The sequence below is a fragment of the Rhea pennata genome, chromosome 13 (genome assembly GCF_028389875.1).
Source record: "Rhea pennata isolate bPtePen1 chromosome 13, bPtePen1.pri, whole genome shotgun sequence".
Taxonomy (NCBI): Eukaryota; Metazoa; Chordata; class Aves; order Rheiformes; family Rheidae; genus Rhea; species Rhea pennata.
In genome coordinates this window covers 13,815,820-13,835,888 of record NC_084675.1, presented here as the reverse complement: position 1 = coordinate 13,835,888, position 20,069 = coordinate 13,815,820, and the positions used below count along the sequence as shown (strand labels likewise).

Below are 20,069 nucleotides of genomic sequence, written 5' to 3'. Positions count from 1 at the left end.
TCCTCCTTTATTCTTGACTGTATATTTTCATTTCCCTGCCCCAACACCTTGACTAGGCCAAAGGTGTAGGAAAGCCTGCTGTGGATGTTTATGGAGACAGCTTTTCCTATATGAGAGAAGAAAACTATTTTGTAGTAGCCAGTGAAGTACACCCAACCTTTTCCCAACACTGCAACACGAGTAGAACCACAGAGGCAGGGATTCACCTGTACAATGTGTTAGTTGTTCATTCTAGCTCTGCTACAACTCCTGACGACAGGGCATGGTTGTTGCCTACTGTAGGCAGCATGTAGCAGCTACCTTAGGGAGATACTGTGTTGATGGTAAGACAGTAAAGCTGCAGCTCATCCTTGATCTGTGGCATGCTGTCAAATTAAAAAATGAGGTAGCCACATTTGCCTTGAGTCATCCTGCTTCTTGTTGAAGTTAAGAGACTATATGTTGCCATTTTCCTTGTATTTGTGCTAAACTGTTGACTTAAGTTCAGTGAGAGTGGCATCAGGCTCAGGCTGACTTCCACATGTGTCTGAGGACAATGTTTGAGCAAAAGGCTGTTCATAATTCTGCCAGCCCTTGAGATGCATTGCTGAAAGCCAGGTGCTAGTACGGTACTAGTGCATAGCCATTTAACCTAAGCCAACTGCCTTTGTACTAATTCTGAGGTACCCGGAGGAGTCGGTACAAAGTACCAGTCTGCAACCTACACCTGCATGGTCAAAGAATATTGTGAAGGCTTGCCAAAGTAAAGATCTTTCCATAACTGGATATTGAGGTCCTGGTGTGAACTTCTTCCAACACATAGGCTACTATAGGGAACTCTTACAGGTGTATTATGGCAGACTGAGCAAAACTCACATAGCTTTAGTGTCTTCTCTGGGTTGTTGTTGTTACCTTTGCTCATTATACTTTGTTGTCCTTTCATCTCTTGATTCTGGATCAAAATTATTGAATACATCAGAAAATACTGTTTGGGCTAATAACAATTGGACCCTATTTTTCTTGGTGCTTAAATCAGCCTCTTGCTAATGCCTGTGCTACCCAGAAATCATTGCTGTGTTGTCATATAGTCTTGGAAGTCTGGTCCTGTTTGTATGCAGAGATGCTCTTTTAACTGAAGCTGTCAAGCTCAAAGAATTGGACTTGTTAAAGGTTTGGAGAGCACTGGCAAAGTTCTGCAGCTAACTCCCGTAGGGAGTTCCAGGGAGTTCCTTCTTTTTCTAGCACTATTTTTGTTGATTGTCTTTTGCTGAAGTCCGCAGAGAACGTGTTTGTTGAATCTCTACTCTCATGTTCAGTTAAACATTGTGTAAGGACACACATATCCCTTTACTGCACTGCTATACTGTGCTTCCATCAAACTTTAGGTGTATGCAACATCTTTTTTTGCCAAAAAGAGATACCAGGTATTTAGAGAACCTCATGACCTGAGTGGAAATGCAGTAGTTGATGTGTTAAAGAACTCGAAATATGTATATTTTTGGCTTACAATTTTTCTTAATAGACTAAGAGCCCTAATCCTTATACTGCTGCTGAGGGTACTTAGCACCACTCTGCCAGTACAGAGCAGCCAAAGGACTGGAGCTAGATACTTGATGATACTTGTCTCCTGAGGGAGGGCCACAAAATCCAAGGCAGGGCCCAGCCTGTGGGCCTGTGCACTTGCTTGGTTCTTGGTGAGGCTGTGAGAAAAGAGAGCTAATTCAGAAAACTAGTAGAAGCAAAGGAACAGATCTTAGGTGAGGCTAGAACCTAATGGACCTCTTTGTTTCACTCAGAGCTATCAAACTGCAGCACCCACAGAAGATCCTGCCCTAGCATCTTGAATAGAGATCTTGGAAGAGGCAAAGTATTGTATAAAGAATGAAAAAGTCTCTTGGAGTGAGGTGTCAGAAAAGAGGCATGCTTGCTCTGTAGCAGAACATTCTTCATAGGCAATTTAACAAGAATTGGAATTAAATCTGGAAAAAAAAAAAAAAAAAAAAAAAAAAAAGAGCAATGTAGCTGTTATGCCAAAGCTTTCACAAGCTCACAGTGTGCAGTCTGGGCTCTGACTGGTGGAAAACCAGACCAGAACGGCCATGTAGTCAGTGCCTTTTCTAGGCAGTTATGAGCTCATGCTGTACTCACACCACAGCTGCATATGTTTTCCAAAATACACTTTTGAAATATTATATATGCCTTTTTAGAATGCTAATCATCTCTGTGGTCATTCATTCCTGGAGTTAATGACCAGTCTTTTAGAGAAAATAAGTTAACGAACTGACAGCTGCTCATAACAAGTCACTTGCTGGAGAGGCCAGTGTAAGTTTAACATCCACAGTAAATCTTCCTTTTACTTCTGATAGTCCAGTGAAGCAGTAGGCAAAGAAATCAGACGATAGCTTCATCTGTCCAAGTGGTTAATGGCTACAGTAGATTTGTTCATGAGACCTCATAGAGAAAAATGTCAGAAAAGCCTAGGCTGTGGATTTCTGCTATGGTTTGAGCAAGATGAAGCAGAAATGGGAAAAAGTAGTGCTGTCAATGTAACCTCACAGTCGAACTATCGATAGCCATCAGTGCTGGGTGCACAGATGGCATGAAAAGATAGGCAAAAAGGGTGCAGTTAGCTGGGAAACTCTAAAAAGGTTCTCTTCTGGCTTCACTAGCAAAAGTCAATTGAAATACCAAGACTTTGGGCTAAAGTAACAGACCGCTTGTTCCAAAAGCAAATGCCGTGTTCTTTGCTGTATGTTCAACCCTTTCTGCTCACAAAGCCACAAGTGACTGTGGTTGCTTTAGAGCTCATAGTATACGGTGAGGCAGAAAGCAGGTTGATGGGTTGTTCCTGCTGTTCTGACAGTGGCTCTGCCATTGCTGCTAACTGCACTGGCTGGCTGAGCTGGCTTCATTTTCAGATCAGTATGTCCATGGTAATCAATAACTATCTTTCATCAGCAATTAACCATTAACTCATGGCAAATAACAGCCCTTTTTCATAACCTTTGGTTACAAATAAATAAATAGACATAACATTTCAGGAACCTTGCATAAGGCAACAAATATTCTGAAATCTCAATTTCTTATATCAGAGCTTGTCTAATGACTAGCAAACTGATGGATTTTTCTGGCATCTTGTTTGGTAATACAGGTTTAACTTGGGACATTGGCTTTTGTTGACATTAAAGTGATAGTTCCTGCTTCACTGAAATACAGAAATTAGGTTCTGGAAGAGTCTTTTAAAATCTAGTATTAAAATTATGGTTTTAAAAATTATTATATTTGACAAATATGCTTATGGTCCAAAATTGCAGTGTTATGCTAGCACATTTAGATAGGTGAATAAAAGGCTAATCTCCTCATAATCTGAAATAAGAGAGTCCCTAGAAGGTATAAATGCCTAATTTGTGAAAGGTCTTTTCATTTCAGTATTTGATTAGTAACATAGGAAGGTCTCTTCTCCCCGTGTCCTTCTCCTCCCTCCCAATATTTTTTTTTTAATTTGAGAGTATCACATTTAAATTGATGAAACTGTGTAGCCCATACAGATGATTATGAATGCTTAAACGTGTAGGAATCAGAAATGGATTTTAGAATATGCCTTGAACAGCTTGGGAGCCAAAGATGCTCATGGGTGTCATGTTTTTTACAGCTGTTTTGTCATTGAAAGCCTGAGCTAAATCTCAGCAGTATTACTGGATATTGTTCTTTTGCCAGCTTTACCAATGTCCTTACAGTTACCTGTCGGAAGCAAATGACATTTCTTTCTCTGTGGTGTGGCAGTTTAGGATAATTCGCATACTATGAATGTGTAAGATCAAACAAAATCAAACTGAGGCACCAAATCCTTTGTTAGCTTAGCTGTGTTTTTTCTGCTACTAAGGTTTCTGGTAGTTCAAAATATGCTAATTTTCCTCAAAGCAGTTTGCATTTGTATTTTCTGTGCATTTGTCATGTTTGTGTGTATTTGTATATATTTTCATGGTACAATGGGGAAAGACTCTGGATGGTTAAAGCCTGACTTTTGTAGTTCTTCAGTTCCTACCTTTGAGGTGTATTAGGAGTTTTATTGGTACTAATAATCAGTGCTAAGCTTGTGCATACATTTGTAGAAACAAAATTCAAACAGTACATAGGTAGCTTCATTACAGGGTTGAGTGAGGCAAAAATCCCAATTTTTGCTTTTTTCTGTAGTATTTTCAAAATCGCACAGCCTTGTCTTGAGGCATTCTATACAGCTTCAGCCAGGTAGAGACCAATGGACTTCTCAGAGAACATAAAATAAATGGTTCTGAGTATATGAGGCGAGGATGGAGATTCTCCAGCACTTTAGTTCCTGTTCATAGGGATGCAGAAGCAAAGTGATTGTTGAATTATCTGTCTGCCAGGGTTTGCATTGGGAGCATTTTCTGCACAGACAGAAATAAATACATGGACAAACTGAGTTATTTCCAGAGAGCGTTTGGCTTTCCTGGTCTCATTTCACCTGCCTTCCTGGGATGTCTGTCTTTATTCAGCCTAAGTCTCCTTGCTTTGTATCAAGAGCTGAGGCTTATTGCCCTCACCGCCCACTCGTTTAGGTTAATTTCCATATGTTTGTTTCACTCAAGCTGTTCCTTGGCAACTTTGGTACTTGAATCTATTCAGGTTGGCTCGCTCATTGATAAAGGGCCTGATGGGGGTATAGCAATGCGTAAGATTTGGTGGCCAGGATCTGCTTTTAGGAGTTGCAGAGGATTCTAACATTCACTCTTTCTTCCTCCTAGGTATCTGTATAAAATGTGGAAAAGGTGTATATGGCGCGAGCCAGGCTTGCCAAGCGATGGGTAACCTCTATCATACCAACTGCTTCACGTGCTGCTCTTGTGGTAAGTCAGATCTACCGTAGTCTTAAGTGGCTTCCTTCTGTAATATGTATTCCTTTAGCATCTAGTGTGCAAAGTGAGACCTCATCTTGCTGACTTTGAGGCAAAATTCGCACACAAGGCTCCAGCTTCAAAAGTTGTTTTTTATTTGCCATCTGTAAGTGTTTCATAGTGTTTTTTAAAGCAACAGTAGTAGTTGAACAGTAGTAGAAAAGTAGTATTTGGTTGTTTTAAGGGCTGCATTTTTAAAAGGGCTTCAACCTGACTGTTTGTGAGCACTTCATACTTTAAATTGGCTATGTTTATGGAACTGTAATGTGCATTTTATCATTTCTACAGAAAAATGATAAAATTTGTGCAGTCAGAAGCATACTTTCCTTCACTTGCTACATACAAATGCAAGTCCACTCCAGCATGTATATTTGTCATTTCTGTTTGTACATAGTGCTCAAAAATTGTTTCTTTATGTGAATGTAATAAGAACAAGTAGAAAGTGCAAGTCGGAACACCTTAAAGTATTACCATATTTTATTTTTGTAGAGGAAAGCAGTGTAGGTAAACACTGGCTGCTGCTTGCTATCCTTGCTGCTCTCAGGACCTGTTTAGATTTCTGTTTAAATTTGAATGTATATAGAAGTGATGTATTCTCTATGTGACTTGGTAGAAGTCATGGCTTTGCCAGGGAAAACATGGGACTTGGAAAACTTAGGGCAGCACTTTCAGAAGTGTTTGCTTTAAGTCATTCACTGTGAACTGAAGTTGGAAACCTACGTGTCTTGTCTGTAAGTGCTGAGGGTTCACAAATTCTCACCAAGTTTAAGGCAACTATCAGAGCTCGTGTTCAGGAGTCAGATGGTTTTTATCAATATACATGTGGATTTAGGTTCCTAATATATGAAAATATTGGCCTGGATGTCAAAAATTTGTTATGATATATATATGCAGCAAAAGATTTACTATCAGCAGAATATGCTGAGTGTAGATTGTTTATAGAAGAGATTAAGTAAGGATTAGAAAAAGAGTAAAAGATTATTGGCATAAAACCAAGTAACTTTCTAATGAAAAGACCAGTGTAAAAGTCACTTGTGAAAGAAATATTTTTTTCTTCTAAGTTTTGTACACATAGATAAATGTTGGGTTAAAGCCTTACAACTTGAATATAGAATTTAGTAACCTTTATAAATCACTCTGGACCATTATCAGGTTCTAGCATAAACTTGTCTCAACTCTTAGAGGATCATTCTCGTGACTCTACTCAAGTCTGACAGTGAGCAGCTATTTTGTTGGCTGCCAGAATAAAAGAAATGCTCCAACATCCTGCTTAGCAGAGGATTACAGAACATGATATTGGATAATATCTATTCATTCATTGTCAACATTAAGCTAACCTAATTGCATGGTGAATTCTAGCTTGCTCTGTGGGGCACTTTGTTGTTGTTTTTTGTTTTATTTTAAGTAGACAGGATGCATGTTTGTTACTGCAAGGGTCTGTACGCAGATTACTCTGTTCCTCAGACGACTGTATAAAGCCAAGGAATGTATTTTAACAGCAAAATACAATTCCAACTTAATTATTCACATGCACAACAAGCTTTTCTGACTGTCCTGGCAACATGTGTGGCCAGTGTACATCTAGCAGAAGGTGTCTTCAGGTGCGTTCTTTCAAAACGTATTTTTGCCCCACCTCACAGTGCCAGTGGAATTTCTTGATTCACCCAACTTTTCATGAGTACAAATGCACACACTAGGAAACAATGCTCCATGTCTTCTAAGCTGCTTTTGTATTGGTCTCAGGCTGGAGAGCCCAGCTATCATCTGTGGAAGATTTTGCTAGCAAGAAGCCTTTGGATTTCCTTCTGTCCACAACCTCTAATGCAAATTCATTAAAAGGAAGCCAGTTGTCTATAGCCCGCAAGGTCTGCAATCTTTCTTATGTTGGCATCCACAAGGTGGATAGGCTGTTAATATAGTAGTAACAGCTGTGCGTGCAGGTGAAATACTTGATCAAAGCTTACAATCAGTGGCATGCAATAGTGAGCTAATAGCAGAGCTAGTCCTCTGACCTCAGCTCCTGACTAGTGTCACACTGAACACAGCCAGTGAGGGGATGTTACATAAACTCTTCAGGTTCACACTTTGCTTGGTGCAGTGTGGTCTTGGAATTTCTTCTGAAAGCCAGAACAATTCAGGCTAATGACTGAGGAGAAAGACTAGTGGATTCAGATCTTGGGAGCAAGGCATGCAGGTCATATCTGTGGCAACTGCATCTTGGAATGTGCTGCTGAAAGGGGTTTGCAGGTCGTATTGTACAAGCAAGTGAACACAAACTTCTCAGTACTTCAGTTTATGAATAGGGCGTTAATCTTATCTTAAATGTGACGTTGGTGAGACCCATGCTAGAATATTGCACTCTGTGTCTAATGATGGGCAACAAAACTAATGAGGAAAAACTGGAGAGGGTCCAAAATGGGTTATGCAGATGACTAAAGGATGGAAAAAAGCTTTTCATGAACCCAGTGTATTTTGGGTATCAGAAGGAATATGGGGAGGGGGTGCTTGATTGGAGCTCAAATGCTTTTACTAGGAAACGGCATTAGAAAGTAGTATTTTGTGTACTAGAGAAAAATATAGGAAATCTTCTAGAGGCTGAAACTACACAATTCAGATGGAAAATCAAAGTCAGTTTGTGTGCAATGAGGATAAATAACTGCTGGAACAAAGTAGCAAGAGAAGTAACCGATTCTCTGTTCCTCATTGCTTTAAAATTAAGACTAAATGTCCCTCTGGAAGGTGTCTTAAATTGAGCCAAGCTTTTAGACTCAGTACATAGGTAACTGGGTGAACCTGTTAATGACCTGTGTTAGGCAGGAGGTTGTATCGTATGAACCAACGCTTCTTCTGGGCATTACACACTGAATCTTTGACAGGAGAGCAGAGAAATACATTGGTGTCTTGGCCTAAGACGGTTCTTGCGCACTGGTTGCGTGTACTTAAAAATCTAAAGTAAAGTAAGAAGAAATATTTATCCTTCTTTTTTTCCTTTCCCCTACCCTCAAATAACAAGAATGATCTAAATTCCTCTCCAGCAAATACCAATCTTAATTTCAGTACAACAAATGTAGAAAGTGAAAGGCAGTAATTAAAATTTGATTTAGATAAGAGCCCAATATTTAACTAGCTACAATTTTACACACACACACACACACACACATATATAATATACATATATATATATATATCAAAGCCTTGTGAAATAGTGTGGTTTGAAGACCACTCAGACTGAAATGCAATAACGAGTAATAGGTCTTCAAGGGCTGCATTTCAGCACTCGGTAGTGAGTATTTTCAACTTAGCAAAGTGCAACTATGCAGAAAAACATGAAGAAACCCTCATGAGGAAATTGTCCTCAAGTAAGAATTCTCTCGGGCACTTGAAGCTTCACTTAGGCTTCAGAGCTCAGTACAATCTTGTTGGGGATGCTGTGGTTGAAATTGCCACTGTATGGCAAGATGCCATCTTGGGCCTTTCAGTGAACATACCAGCACTTTGCTCAGTGCTGTCCTTTTTGACACCTGTCAAAGTATATCACAAGATTGCTGGAGAAGTTTATATTGTTTCTAATTAAGAGGAAGATCTAAAATACATGGGTAATAAAAGCCTCTGTGAGGACTCCAGCCTTGTTAGTATGGAAGTACGAGAACTTATGGTCTTGGAGCTGTTTCACAGCTACAGTACTTAGTTTTTTGAAAACATAACCACAGGAAGATGAGGAAATGTTTCAGAGGTTTAGTAAATAAATAGGAAAGAAATGATAACTTATGTCCCCTTTGGATATCTTGCTAAAATGGTAATTCTGTTCATTGTCTTCCTAGTTTCTAAGTTTTTGGGTAAACCTTGGTGCTGTATTGGTTCAGAATTGTACCAGATATCCTCAGAGTGAGAAGTCTCACCAGTGGGTTGAGATGAGTAGGATGGAAGGGAAAAGTAAATGACTTAGCAGGCATAGATATTTTGTATTAAGGTATAATGATGCATTTCTGGCTTTTAGTAATTTCAGTGGGCTTTGAATACTTGAGCCTTGCTCACCAAGCCATTGGGACCTGGGAATATTCTACATCTCAGAACTTTGCTCTTTCAGTAATTATTGTTTTTGTGTGTGCATGTGTGTAAATCCCAGTGCTTTATGTAACAAGCCATGGTCCTGAGACGGGCCTTTTTTCATAGATCAGATAATTCACTTCAGGTAATGTAAAAGCCAAAGCTCTCTGATTTCTCTGGGATCAAACGGTTCAACATAGATCTTGATGCATAACCTCTCAGAGAAGAAGCCTGAAGCTTGTTAGGATGTTTGGTTTTTTTAATGAAAATGCAAATCTCCTCTCAGCTTTAACACCAGTGAAACCTCTTTTAGGCCTTGGTACAGCAAAACACTTAGACCACTGCTTAAACACGTTAAATTACTCATACGTAAGCATGCTTTGCTGAATGAGTCTTAAATAACAGCAATGAATTTAGCCAAAAGCATCCACTCTCTCTTCTGTTAAGAGTAAAACTTTAGTTTTGGCAAGAGTTCAGTTGCAGATTTTGCTTACAGAAGACGAGCAGAAAAACGTCTGCCTGAATAGCTCATCTAATCCCTCTTGGTACTATTTCAGAGTATGACAGGATTTCTTGAAGGATAATTGCAGTAATGCCCAGTTCACTTGTGCAATCTAAGTGCAGGTGATCAGCTGCAGGAATTAACAGAATCTATTTGATATTTGTTACAGAAAGTAGTTTACCAAGTGCCTCGAGGGCAGGATGATGCTCAAATCATAGTGCCATACACAGCATCTTTTCAGGATGAAAAATTTAATCCAGTTGCAGTGACTATAGAGAAACTGCAGTAAGATAAATCTTTACAGTGAGGAATATCAATCTTTGTATTCATGTTACTTTTTGCATGGTAGTAGATGTGAAGCAAATGAACTTTGCAGAACTAGGAGTTTCAAATCTCTGTGCTCTCAAGCTGAGATGTATTTCACCATATATACCTGGGAAACATTCTGCTCTTTTACACAAAGGCAAATGTTTGAGCTTCCATTTGCCTTTCACCTGCATGTTAGCCACTGGTTTTAGGCACAGGCAACCACTGCAAGATCAATCAAAAGCCTACAGCAAACTGTATAAATCCCAAAGGTATGCAGCTCGTTTCTTACCTAGTAGTTATTGATCAGATTGGAATGCTCATGGGGGGTTTTGTTCAGCAGTTTCATTTAAGGGACAGCTCACAAAAGTTCAGCTGATTCCTGGCAGTACTGCTGCTGCCTCAGCACCAGCTTTTTTCCAGACTTCACAAAACTCCTTGCTACAAGCTTCTCTAAAAGGAGGATTATAGTGAAGGCTGGCAGCACAGTAATTCTGAAAAGCCCAAGTGGGACAACCATAGGCACAGTTACTGTCACCTTGAAGATACGAAGTGCAGTTCTGAATTAGCATGTGCCTTCTTACTGGTTCAAAAAAGAATGGGATTGTAGGTTTAGATGTAGCCTCCCTTTACGTTGGTATAGGATCTAGTAAGCAGTTGTTTTCTGACTGAAAACATTGAGTGCTACTGTACGTAAATGGCTATTAATAGGAAGTATGATCATGTCCCTGCTTGTAGGGAGAAGCTTCCTGTGTTGCTGAAAATGTTCTTTTGCATATTAGCTGCCCTGGGTTGAACCTTTGTTTGCTTTTGGTGGTGGTAAGGCACAGAATGTCTTTAAGAAACTGCATCTCTTCAGAGTATATTTTTCAGCAATGGTGAGTTTTTAAAATACCCAAATTCCTGGTGGAAGGTTCATTTTTAATTCATATTTGTTCTGTCCCCATGGCATATTTGTAAGTTTAGTATGAGTCACACTGCATCCAAACTGCACGTTGCCAGTACTTGCTTCGTAGCCTTAAATTAAATTCTCTGTGAATGTGACATTTATGTAGAATAAAACAAAATTTAGTGCTGAATTTGAGTTCTCTACTGTATGTTCACATATAATATTAGCATTGGTAATCATAGTGATATGTGTGTGTGTGTGTGCTAGCTGTTAACTCTTCAGTATCTAGTGCCTGACTTAGGTGACTCAGTTGCAGCTTCAGCCTCTGACTGTTCATCTGAACTACCAGTTTTTTATGCAGGCTATTCTGAACATCAAGGAGTCACAGCGAGAACATTTAAGGGTAAGAAACCAATGAGCATTGCTTTGAGAAGTACACTGCTGTGTAGTTAGTCTAGCGCGTAGCTACTGTCCTTAAAAACTTTCCTGTTTAGTTTTTTAACTATATGCCATCAGTCTAGAGCAGATTGGAATTTGGGGGTTTTTGGTCTGAAAGCCTGCCAGAGCTATTGGCTAATACCTGGTGCTTAGAGCAGGGTGAGCTGGCAGATGATTCAGTGCTGGGCATGGGGGAACGTTCCTTCCTGACCCCCATGGCCAGAAGCGGGAGATCTTGAGGACCTGAACTTGCATAATGAAGTTGTTACTGCTACTCAGACCCTGCATGCAGACTGTGTTCAAGGCTACCTGAATGTTTGGTGGTTTCCAGGCTGTAACGAGACCTGGCAGTAAGTCCTGATACACCCTATCTGAGGCAGTTATTTGGAAGTATTAGTAAAATTTGCTGAAGAGAAGGTGCTCACTTGAAGAAGCAGCATTATTATTGTAAAGGTGACAACTGCTTTCAGATAACTTTGATTCACTTTGCACAAGATTCTTAACACGTGAGTAAGTGTCAGTAAAGGAATGTAATTTTGTTTGCTGGTAATTAAAAGTCAAACTTGGATATCGGCACTTCTAAGGTCCCAAGTATCTTAGTGTACCTATTGGTGTAAAAATGTTTCCTTAATCTTGATCCACTGTTAATATTTCAGACTTTAGAAAAATGAAAAGGGGTGAGAAAAGAGTAATTGGAAATGTTTGAGAGGGGCCTGACCCAGCTGTTCCCCCAAATCTCCTTTGTTTAGAATTTATTTAGCTGTTCTTATTCTTAGGATGCATTTAGCAGTCTGCTCTCTGATTGTATTGTTCTCCTGTGCTAGCTAAGCCCTAGTCTAGCCATACTTCAGATAAATAGATCAGTCCATTGGTTGTGTCTCTTCTTACAGATGATACTGCTAGACACTGTCGTGAAAGGTTTTCAATCCTGTGATTACTTTAAATCCTGTTCAAATACAGGACAGGGCCAGTTTTTAAGGGTGACTCACCTGACTGCTCAAATCCTGGTTCCTGACTTCCATGGGGAAGGTATCTCAGGTGCTCAAAAATAAACATGTGCTTAAATTTGTTTGGTTAGGGGTTTGGTTAGTCTTAATACTAAATATCTCTCATTTTTGAGGGCTCCTTAGCAACTAGTGTTCGCAGATTTGAAGGCTGACCCCCAGGGGAGGTGTTCTTGATAGGTATCTAGCTAACAGAGAAATGGAAAACATTTCCATTCTCTATTTTTGATTATCAGAAGGCTTATGATGAATAGTTATGATGAGAAAACTGGTGGTTTCTCTCTGTCTCTTTGTTTCCCTGAAAGGTATTAATTGTGTTCCACTATTAATTATTCTGGCATTAAATGCGTGGCTTTTGATGGTTATTTTAATTGGTGGGGGTTGCTTGGCAACTAATGATGGAAACTTTTCTCCCTGTTGATTGACCGACCCATGGATGTATTCCTCCCTGCAGTATTTTTTTTTTTTTTAATCTGTAATATGGAACCAATCACTGACAATGTTTGTGATCCTTTCAGGGGTTGGAAAACATATAAAGTACAAAAGATAAAATCTAATTAACAAAATTTTTGCCTTTGATTTTTATTTCTGAGAAGTATAGTAAATACTAGTGAGAATATAATCATTTTCTTGCAGATTTTTGTGTGTTTGGAATGCCATCTATTGTGTAGTGTAACAAGCTTTGCTTAAATCTCCCTATTTCAGCATTTATTACCCACAACTCTTGATTCTCTTATTTGAAACCCACACCTCTCGAAGTTTTTCTTTCTTTCTCTTCTACTCTCTTGTCTTACTTCCACTCCCTCTCCTCATTTAAATGTTCTCTTGGAACACATCTCAGTTTCTCCAAGAGCAAAGATTGCCTTGTGCTGCAGTTGAGTTCCTCTCCCCCAGGGGAAGAAATCCAGATAATCCAGAGCAGGATGCAGGCAAGTCACGTGACATCAGCAGATGTTTGTTTCCTATTTCCAGGTTCTGTAGTTTTTAAGTATTACCTAAAAACAAAGGGAAAAGTGGGCAGAGAAAAAGTGAAGAAAAAAAGGAGATGGGTTTTTTCCTTCCTGTTTTTTTTTAATGATCTAAGTTTGTGCTATATATTGTCCCTATTTGTTTTGTAGAAAGCCCAGTCAAAGCTTTAGTGATGTCCTTAGTCCTTTACTCATCTGAGAACCAGTCCCCAGAAGGTCTCTCAGCTCCCGGAAACCATCTCTAATTCAATACGCACCATTATTGCCTCGACAATAAGTCAGCTCTGTCTCCACATACACGAGTTCATCAGTTTTGTCCTTCATCCTTTCAGCACTCAGTAAATCAGTTCTTCTTTCAATAACCAATTAGCCATTTTTCTCCTGGTGCCTATTCTGTGAAATTTGGTTGTTGCGTACCCATCCATATATGCAAACATGTCTAGGCTAATGTGTTTAGCCTCCCCTCTAAATTTATGTCTGTTGGATATTTCCCTATCATCTGAATCTCTGGCTTTCCTCTGTCCTATTCTTTGGATATATGGACATTATCTCACCATTATTGCTCTGGAATAACCCAAAGTGATTTTACTTCCCCCCCCCCCACACACACACACACCGTGTTGGAAAGATGAGACTTCAGTTTGTCCCAGATGCAGCTTCTGTGAAGGGGAGACCAGCTTTCCACCTCCCTTGATTTATTGTTCATTCTTCTCTCTCCTTGCGTTTGCTCTGGCTTTGGTTCTGCATGGACGATTTTTTGTTCTTCGTTTCAGATGAGCGCTGGAAGCTCTTTCAATAAAGATGGCAATTTAATTGTGTCAGTACCTCTCTCTACAGAAGACAATCAACTTGCCTCCTTGACCTTGATGTTGTTTGAAACCTTACTGTGCCTTGATCATTTCCCCTTTTGACTAGCATTACTGTGTATGTTACATTTTTCCTGGAACCTGAGTTCCTAGGGTTCAAAGACTCCATATTGTTGGCAGCCCAACAAATCTTTTATCAAGGAGGCAAGATGATATTCCTTTGCAAGAGCAGAAGCTTCAGTGTGTCCTTTCTCACTAACAAAGCTGTCCCCTTCTTTTCCAAGCTTCGCATGTATTCTTTCAATAGAATTTCCCCTCCTCCCCCCATTAGGCCATGTCCTGCTCTCTATCTCTAGTCTTGGCCTTCTTGGTGTCCCTTTTCCATGTTGTACTCTCTGCTGAGGTAGCAGGATCTCTCCTCTCTCCTCTTGCCTGTCCACATACCCCTCTGACACTTTTGTCCAGAAATCCTACCTAATTATGACAGGATCTCTCAGTATAATATTTTGTGAATGTTTTCCCGAAGGACACACAATGGAGTGAGAATGTGTTTTGCTGCTTTGCTTTCATCTGAAAGAACTCTCTTTTGCTTTGCACCTCATCCGTGCCTCCTGTGTAGGCTAGGTTACTAACTCATCCTTAATAATAATTCTTATTTACTACTTATTTCAAGGAACCAGAAGTCTGTATGGCCTGAAAAGTCATTGATGTTCCAGACTAGAAAGCAGCCTAGGTTTTATCTTACAAAATAATTTCACCAATCAAAGGTTTACACCTGAAAAGTGTTTTTACTACTTATGTCCTGGAATGTTGTTTCCTGGAAGAACCTAGCCTTGTACAAGAAGCAATAAACTTTGCAAACAAGAACTTTTGTCTTCACAATTATAAAACAGATTAAATAGGGGAAGCAGCCCTGGCATTATTGTTCCTGAACGTACAGTGATAACAGAGGCTTTTGGTGTTCTGTCTTTCGGGATTCCTTCTGGTAGAGAAGACATTAGCAAGCTTCATAGAAATTTGTAGCTGAAAGAATTAATAGATTGGTGGTTAAGAAGTGGTAAACCAGCCCAGTGAGTCAGGAAGCAATGGTTTTATTCCAAACTCTGCTACAGACTTCCTATGCAATCTTAAACAAATCACTTCAACTGTATGTCTGTCCATGTAGGAATAATTCTTTTCATCTACCTCGCATGGTTGATGCTATGCTGATTTCATTAATATTTTGAAAGGAACTTTGAGGTTCTGGGATGGAAGGACTAGAGGAGAGTGTTAATTACCGTTAAATAATAAATTGCTACATTAGCTGGAGGAGATATTTGTAGCATCTTCCAGCCAAGCCATACAGCTGCTGCAGCATGCTACTGAAAATAACTACTTGCTCAAATAATGCATATGTACAATTTATGAAGGACCATTTTGAGGATTATATGTTATTAAATACAGACTAATGTAAGATTTAAAAAAGACTATTTTCCCAGCGCCACTCCCCAGAGCTCTTAGTGCCTGGGCCACATGAATAATGTTCCCATTCCTCTGTCCAAGCTGAACATTGTGTTTTTAATTTATTTTAAGTATCCAAGGAATGCTGTCTCCAGTATTCAGAGGACTCTAAATCGGATGTGAGACACAAATGCACCAGAGAAGCTTATCAGAGAAACAGGCTTGGCGTGAGGCCTACATAAACAATCATAAATTTTTTCTCATTTAAATGACGGGACTCTGGAGGATTGGCCAATTATAGCTGCAGTGGGCTGTCCTTGGGCACCAATGAAAGTGCTTCAGTTGACCCCTGGTATTTGACATGAGCTGAATGTTCTGCTTGCTTATAAACTTGCCCTTGTAAAATGACCAACTTTGGTTCTGGTAAATTGACTTCTGGAGGTCAGTTTCCAGAGTCATTTACCAGCAAGCAATATTGCCTCTCATCTTTGGACTTCTTAGAGAATTTTAGCTTGGTTATAACCCCGTTAGGGGGAATCTCTTGCTCCTACCATTCTTACCCAGTTTCAGTTACTGTAAAACTATTCTCGACTTTGTGGGGACTGCATTAGGTCTTAGTCCAGTATCACGAACCTGATCTGATCACACTGACATTATGGTGTGGTTCACTCTACATGAGCCTGTTCCCTGTGCTTGAATAAAAAGTAGGTAATTTTGCAATGTAATTGTCTAATTTTGATTATGCAAGAAGTAGTAAGGAATTATTTTTGTTTTTACTGAATAACTCCTAGTATTTTACTAGAGTGAAGCCTCTGTATGAGTGCCTTGTGTTGAACTGACACAAAATAAGAAATCTTCTAGCTTGCAAACTCAGTCCCAATTAGGTACATTAAATACCTACTAGAAACAAACCTGAAGGAAAACCCTGTCGCAGCCTCCTTCATGGCCAGCTTCCAGTCTGTATTCAGTACTCCTCCATTTATAAGATTATCAACTCCATTTGGCAGTTAGCAGGATGAATATCTGATTTAGTGTGGTCAGTGTGTTTTGGCAGCCAAAAAGAGATAATGATACGTGCTGTAGTGTCCGTGCGTGTCTTGAACCTGTACTCCTTCCGTGCCCTGGTGCCCATTTGTTTCCATCAGGCTTGAGTGCCTTAGGACTGGCTTCTCAGTGAACAGTGTTGAGTATTTGCCTGATACTTGGCCTCCTCTTCCTCTGAGTTTAGTACTCAAGGAACAGGTCCCTTTCTTGGATTCTGGAAGAGAAAAATCTCTCAATGGCATTTTTGGGGGTGTTCAGAACTGAAATGCTTTGCAGCCATAACACTTACGTTCTTTTACTAATGAAATGACTGTCTGTCCTGCACACTAAAATGCCAAAGAGCTTTCCAGTTTCTCTGTGCCCCAGCTGATCGGTGTCACACAAAGCAGAGTGATAAGTGAAGTTTGAGGCCAATGTTAGGTTGCCTTCAAGTTTAATTTGTGTGACCTGGCTATAGAGACTGGGAAGCCTATGCGAGGCAGTAAGTTCTGCTCAAACGTGTCAAACAGTCTGCCGCTGTGTGGTTTTGCAAACTCTCCTGCTCTGTTGTGCACTTTGGGAGAAATGATTTTGGGGGGAGAAGAAGGTGTAAGGGGGAGGTTGTTGACAGAGTCGTGGCCTCTCAGACAGGCCTCAAACCCTGTGGCAGACTCAGTTGTTCACGCGGTCTTGTGAAATCGTTCCCCTGGTCCCCTGTGAGATCTCCTCTGCATTGTGGTGTTAGCAGCAGACTCGTGACAAGTTTTGAGTTCCATAAATACTTTCCCTTCCTGCTGCCCATATATCACGTGAAGTAAAGATGACACAGAGACTCCAGAGATGGACATCTGAAGAAAGGTTTCCTATCCTGCTGCTTTATGCCCCATCCCACTTGATTCTGTCTTCACAAGCTCTTTCCATCTGCACACACAAAAATCTGTATTCCTCTCCTCTTCAAGGCCTCTATAATCTCAGCCTCACCTACACATCTGCTGTTACTGCGCCTTCCTCTGTGACTCAGTTGGCCGATCCCCAGCACTGCCCTCCCCTCGCTGCTGCCTTTGCCATTTCCTACCACCTCAGCTTTGTGCCCGAAGCCAGGCAGCCTGCCTGCGCCTGGGAGTGGGCTCCAGGCTGCGGAGCCGCCTTGCTCTCCTCCTCCTGATGCTCACAGGGACTCTTCCTTCTCTGTTTGCCTCCACGGGTCATACTTCTTCCACTACTCCCCCTTCCTTATTGACTTTTCTTACCTAAAACTCTCAAGATTTGATTCCTGCTTGCTACACTCCATGTGAACTTGTAGTTTGGAATAATAAAAGTAAATAATGAGCTAGGCAAAAAACAAGCAAAGAAGTGGAGAGGAGAAACTTACAAAATATCTCCTGTAAGAAGAAATAAAATGATTAGTTACTGCTGACTTCTGACTGCAGAGCTAACTTGGTTGTCGGTGGCGATTCAGAAGTGCCTTACACACATGCAGAATAAAGCCAATAATAGGAGGCCTGTCAGATCTTTTAATTGTACCCATGCAGAGTGGAAGGTGCCTGATTTAGTATGTATTAAATATGTATAGGAATGGATTTTCAGTGCCTGGCAATACTTTTTGACTACTGATAGTTATGTCCAACTGGTCATCTGTCAATGTATTTTAAAACACAAGTATGGCATGTTCCTAGTATTAAATTGGATGTGGTCATATGACTTCAGTCACTTAATTCAGCTGGCTGCCTAGATATTCTACACTGTTGCTCTTCCAAGTGAATTCCCTGCAAAATTCTTCCTGGAAATGATGCAAATAAATTATTTGTGAAAGCTCATGGATTACTGACATGAGGAACCACAGTAGTATAAATTCAAACCTATAGAAATAATTTGCTGGATCAGTTTTAATAGCCTAGCAGTCTTAAAGAAGCTTAAAGAATACGCAACCAGCAGGGACTTGTTTTGCTGTTTCAGTGAAAGGAGTAACCAACTTTGATGTAAGCACGGCTGAAGGCAGAAGTTTTCATTGTCTTAGTCACCACTGGCTGTAGTAGCGAGCTGATGTCTCATGCTGGGTAGGGAAGAGAGGAAGGAAGTGGATTTAGCGAAAAATTGATTGCATCTACTTGGGTTCTTTCCAGCTGAATCCTGAGTTAAGTACATTCATCCTGAACTAATCGTTGGGAAGAATTGGCTGAAATCTTGCATACTTCTTAAAAGGAAAGCTAAGCATTAAAGGAACAATATCCTTATTGTACCTGAGTGCCAAGAGAAGTGAGTTTGCTATGGGGAGTCCTACCTTTTCAGGTCTTTGTTTTGGAAGTTGCTTGTGCCTTTAGTTCTAATACAACCTTGTCTGGAAAGGTGGAGGAAACTGATAGGTCAGTCTACCAGAAAATATCAAGCATTCAAGTGCCTGAGCAAGCCCCAACTCATTTCAGTGTTTCAGTAAAATTGTATTTCTCAGCTGTATTTTAGCTACAGCAAAGCACATGGGAATATCATATGAAGCATTTCTGAGATCATAGTTCAGACTTTCCTCAAAATTACCAGGGGTAAATCTGGAGTAGCATTACTCGCATCATTATAATTCTTCCAAATTTACACCAGTGTGAACAGGACAAGAGTAGTCCCTGTACTGAATTTTTTTTCCCCCAAGCTCACTGCTAAATAAATTCAAAGAACGTGCTTCAGAACGTTCAGACTGTTTTAATGCTTAATGCTAAAGCTTCTTAGCATTCTAGTGCTGAGGGAGAATGCTTTCCGGTGCTCCAGCTCTCCGGAAGTGCTGTGGTGGCTTCTCCAACTTTGACCAATTCTCACATGTTGTATAGGGCACAGCTGATCTGAGTAAATGTAACTGAAATATATTTTTCAAAAGTATATTGAGAAGCTATATAAGAGGCAACAAAACTGCTTCCCCTTTACCACAACTGTGGAAAGAAACTTCTGCATTTCAGGGCTATAAAAATTCTACACTATGAAGGTCTTTAGGTCGTTTAGGAGCAAAGCTGTTTATATTGATGCTAGATAACTCTTCTCCTTGATAGCATATTTTGTGTGTTTAGGCAGTTTCAGAAACTTCTATGTCTGAAATTTAAATAATCTCAGAGGTGAGGTAAAGGGGTACAATTTACATAAGCAGTCATAAATTAGCCACATATCCTTCTGACTGACAATATTCACTAGAAAATCATTAGTCCTGTTGTTTCTGGAGATTTTGGAAAGGAGACCCTTTCTAGATGGTGCGTCCATTACTGCATAAAGAAAAACGCTATAATGTCTAGGTGCTGTGAATCTCAACAATCTTTGTATTTTTTGCTGCTCAGATTTGTCTTGAAAGAATGAGAATTGAGCATTGTGAGCTTGATTTCACAAATGGACGGGTGCCATTGATGTTGGCTGCTGAATGCTTTCTGGATATAACTCAAATCAGGTATTGCTGGTCTGCTTAGGTTCATCAGCAGCATCCTTTGAAGCTGTTCGCAATGAGGTGCTGACACATGTGATGCTACTAGGAGGAGGAAAGTAAGCTGTTCTTGTGCAAATCCATTCTTGTTTTCCTGAGACAACTTAGAAGACAGCGTGGGGAAATTACTCATCTCCCTTGAGGCTCTCTTGCGTGTTGCCACAGGATTGGGCTGTGTCCACTCCTTTCGTTCAGGATACTCCTATATATAAAGTATAGGAGAGAAAGTGATGCTGCAGCTCACAGTTCGGAGATGACGTTCAGCACTCTGTCTTGTTTCACCCTGCTAGCTCTTGACCA

At 40.2% G+C, this 20,069-nt stretch overlaps 1 protein-coding gene across 2 annotated transcripts in view; it reads left to right on the top strand.

Moving 5' to 3' along the window:
- The window catches only part of WTIP (WT1 interacting protein), an 84,764-nt gene that overhangs the window by 29,876 nt on the left and 34,819 nt on the right, over positions 1–20,069 (top strand). For both annotated transcript variants that reach the window (XM_062586547.1, XM_062586548.1), the window contains exon 2: positions 4,746–4,847. In XM_062586547.1, the coding sequence (XP_062442531.1) occupies positions 4,746–4,847 (102 nt within the window). The remainder of the gene's footprint in view (positions 1–4,745; positions 4,848–20,069) is intronic.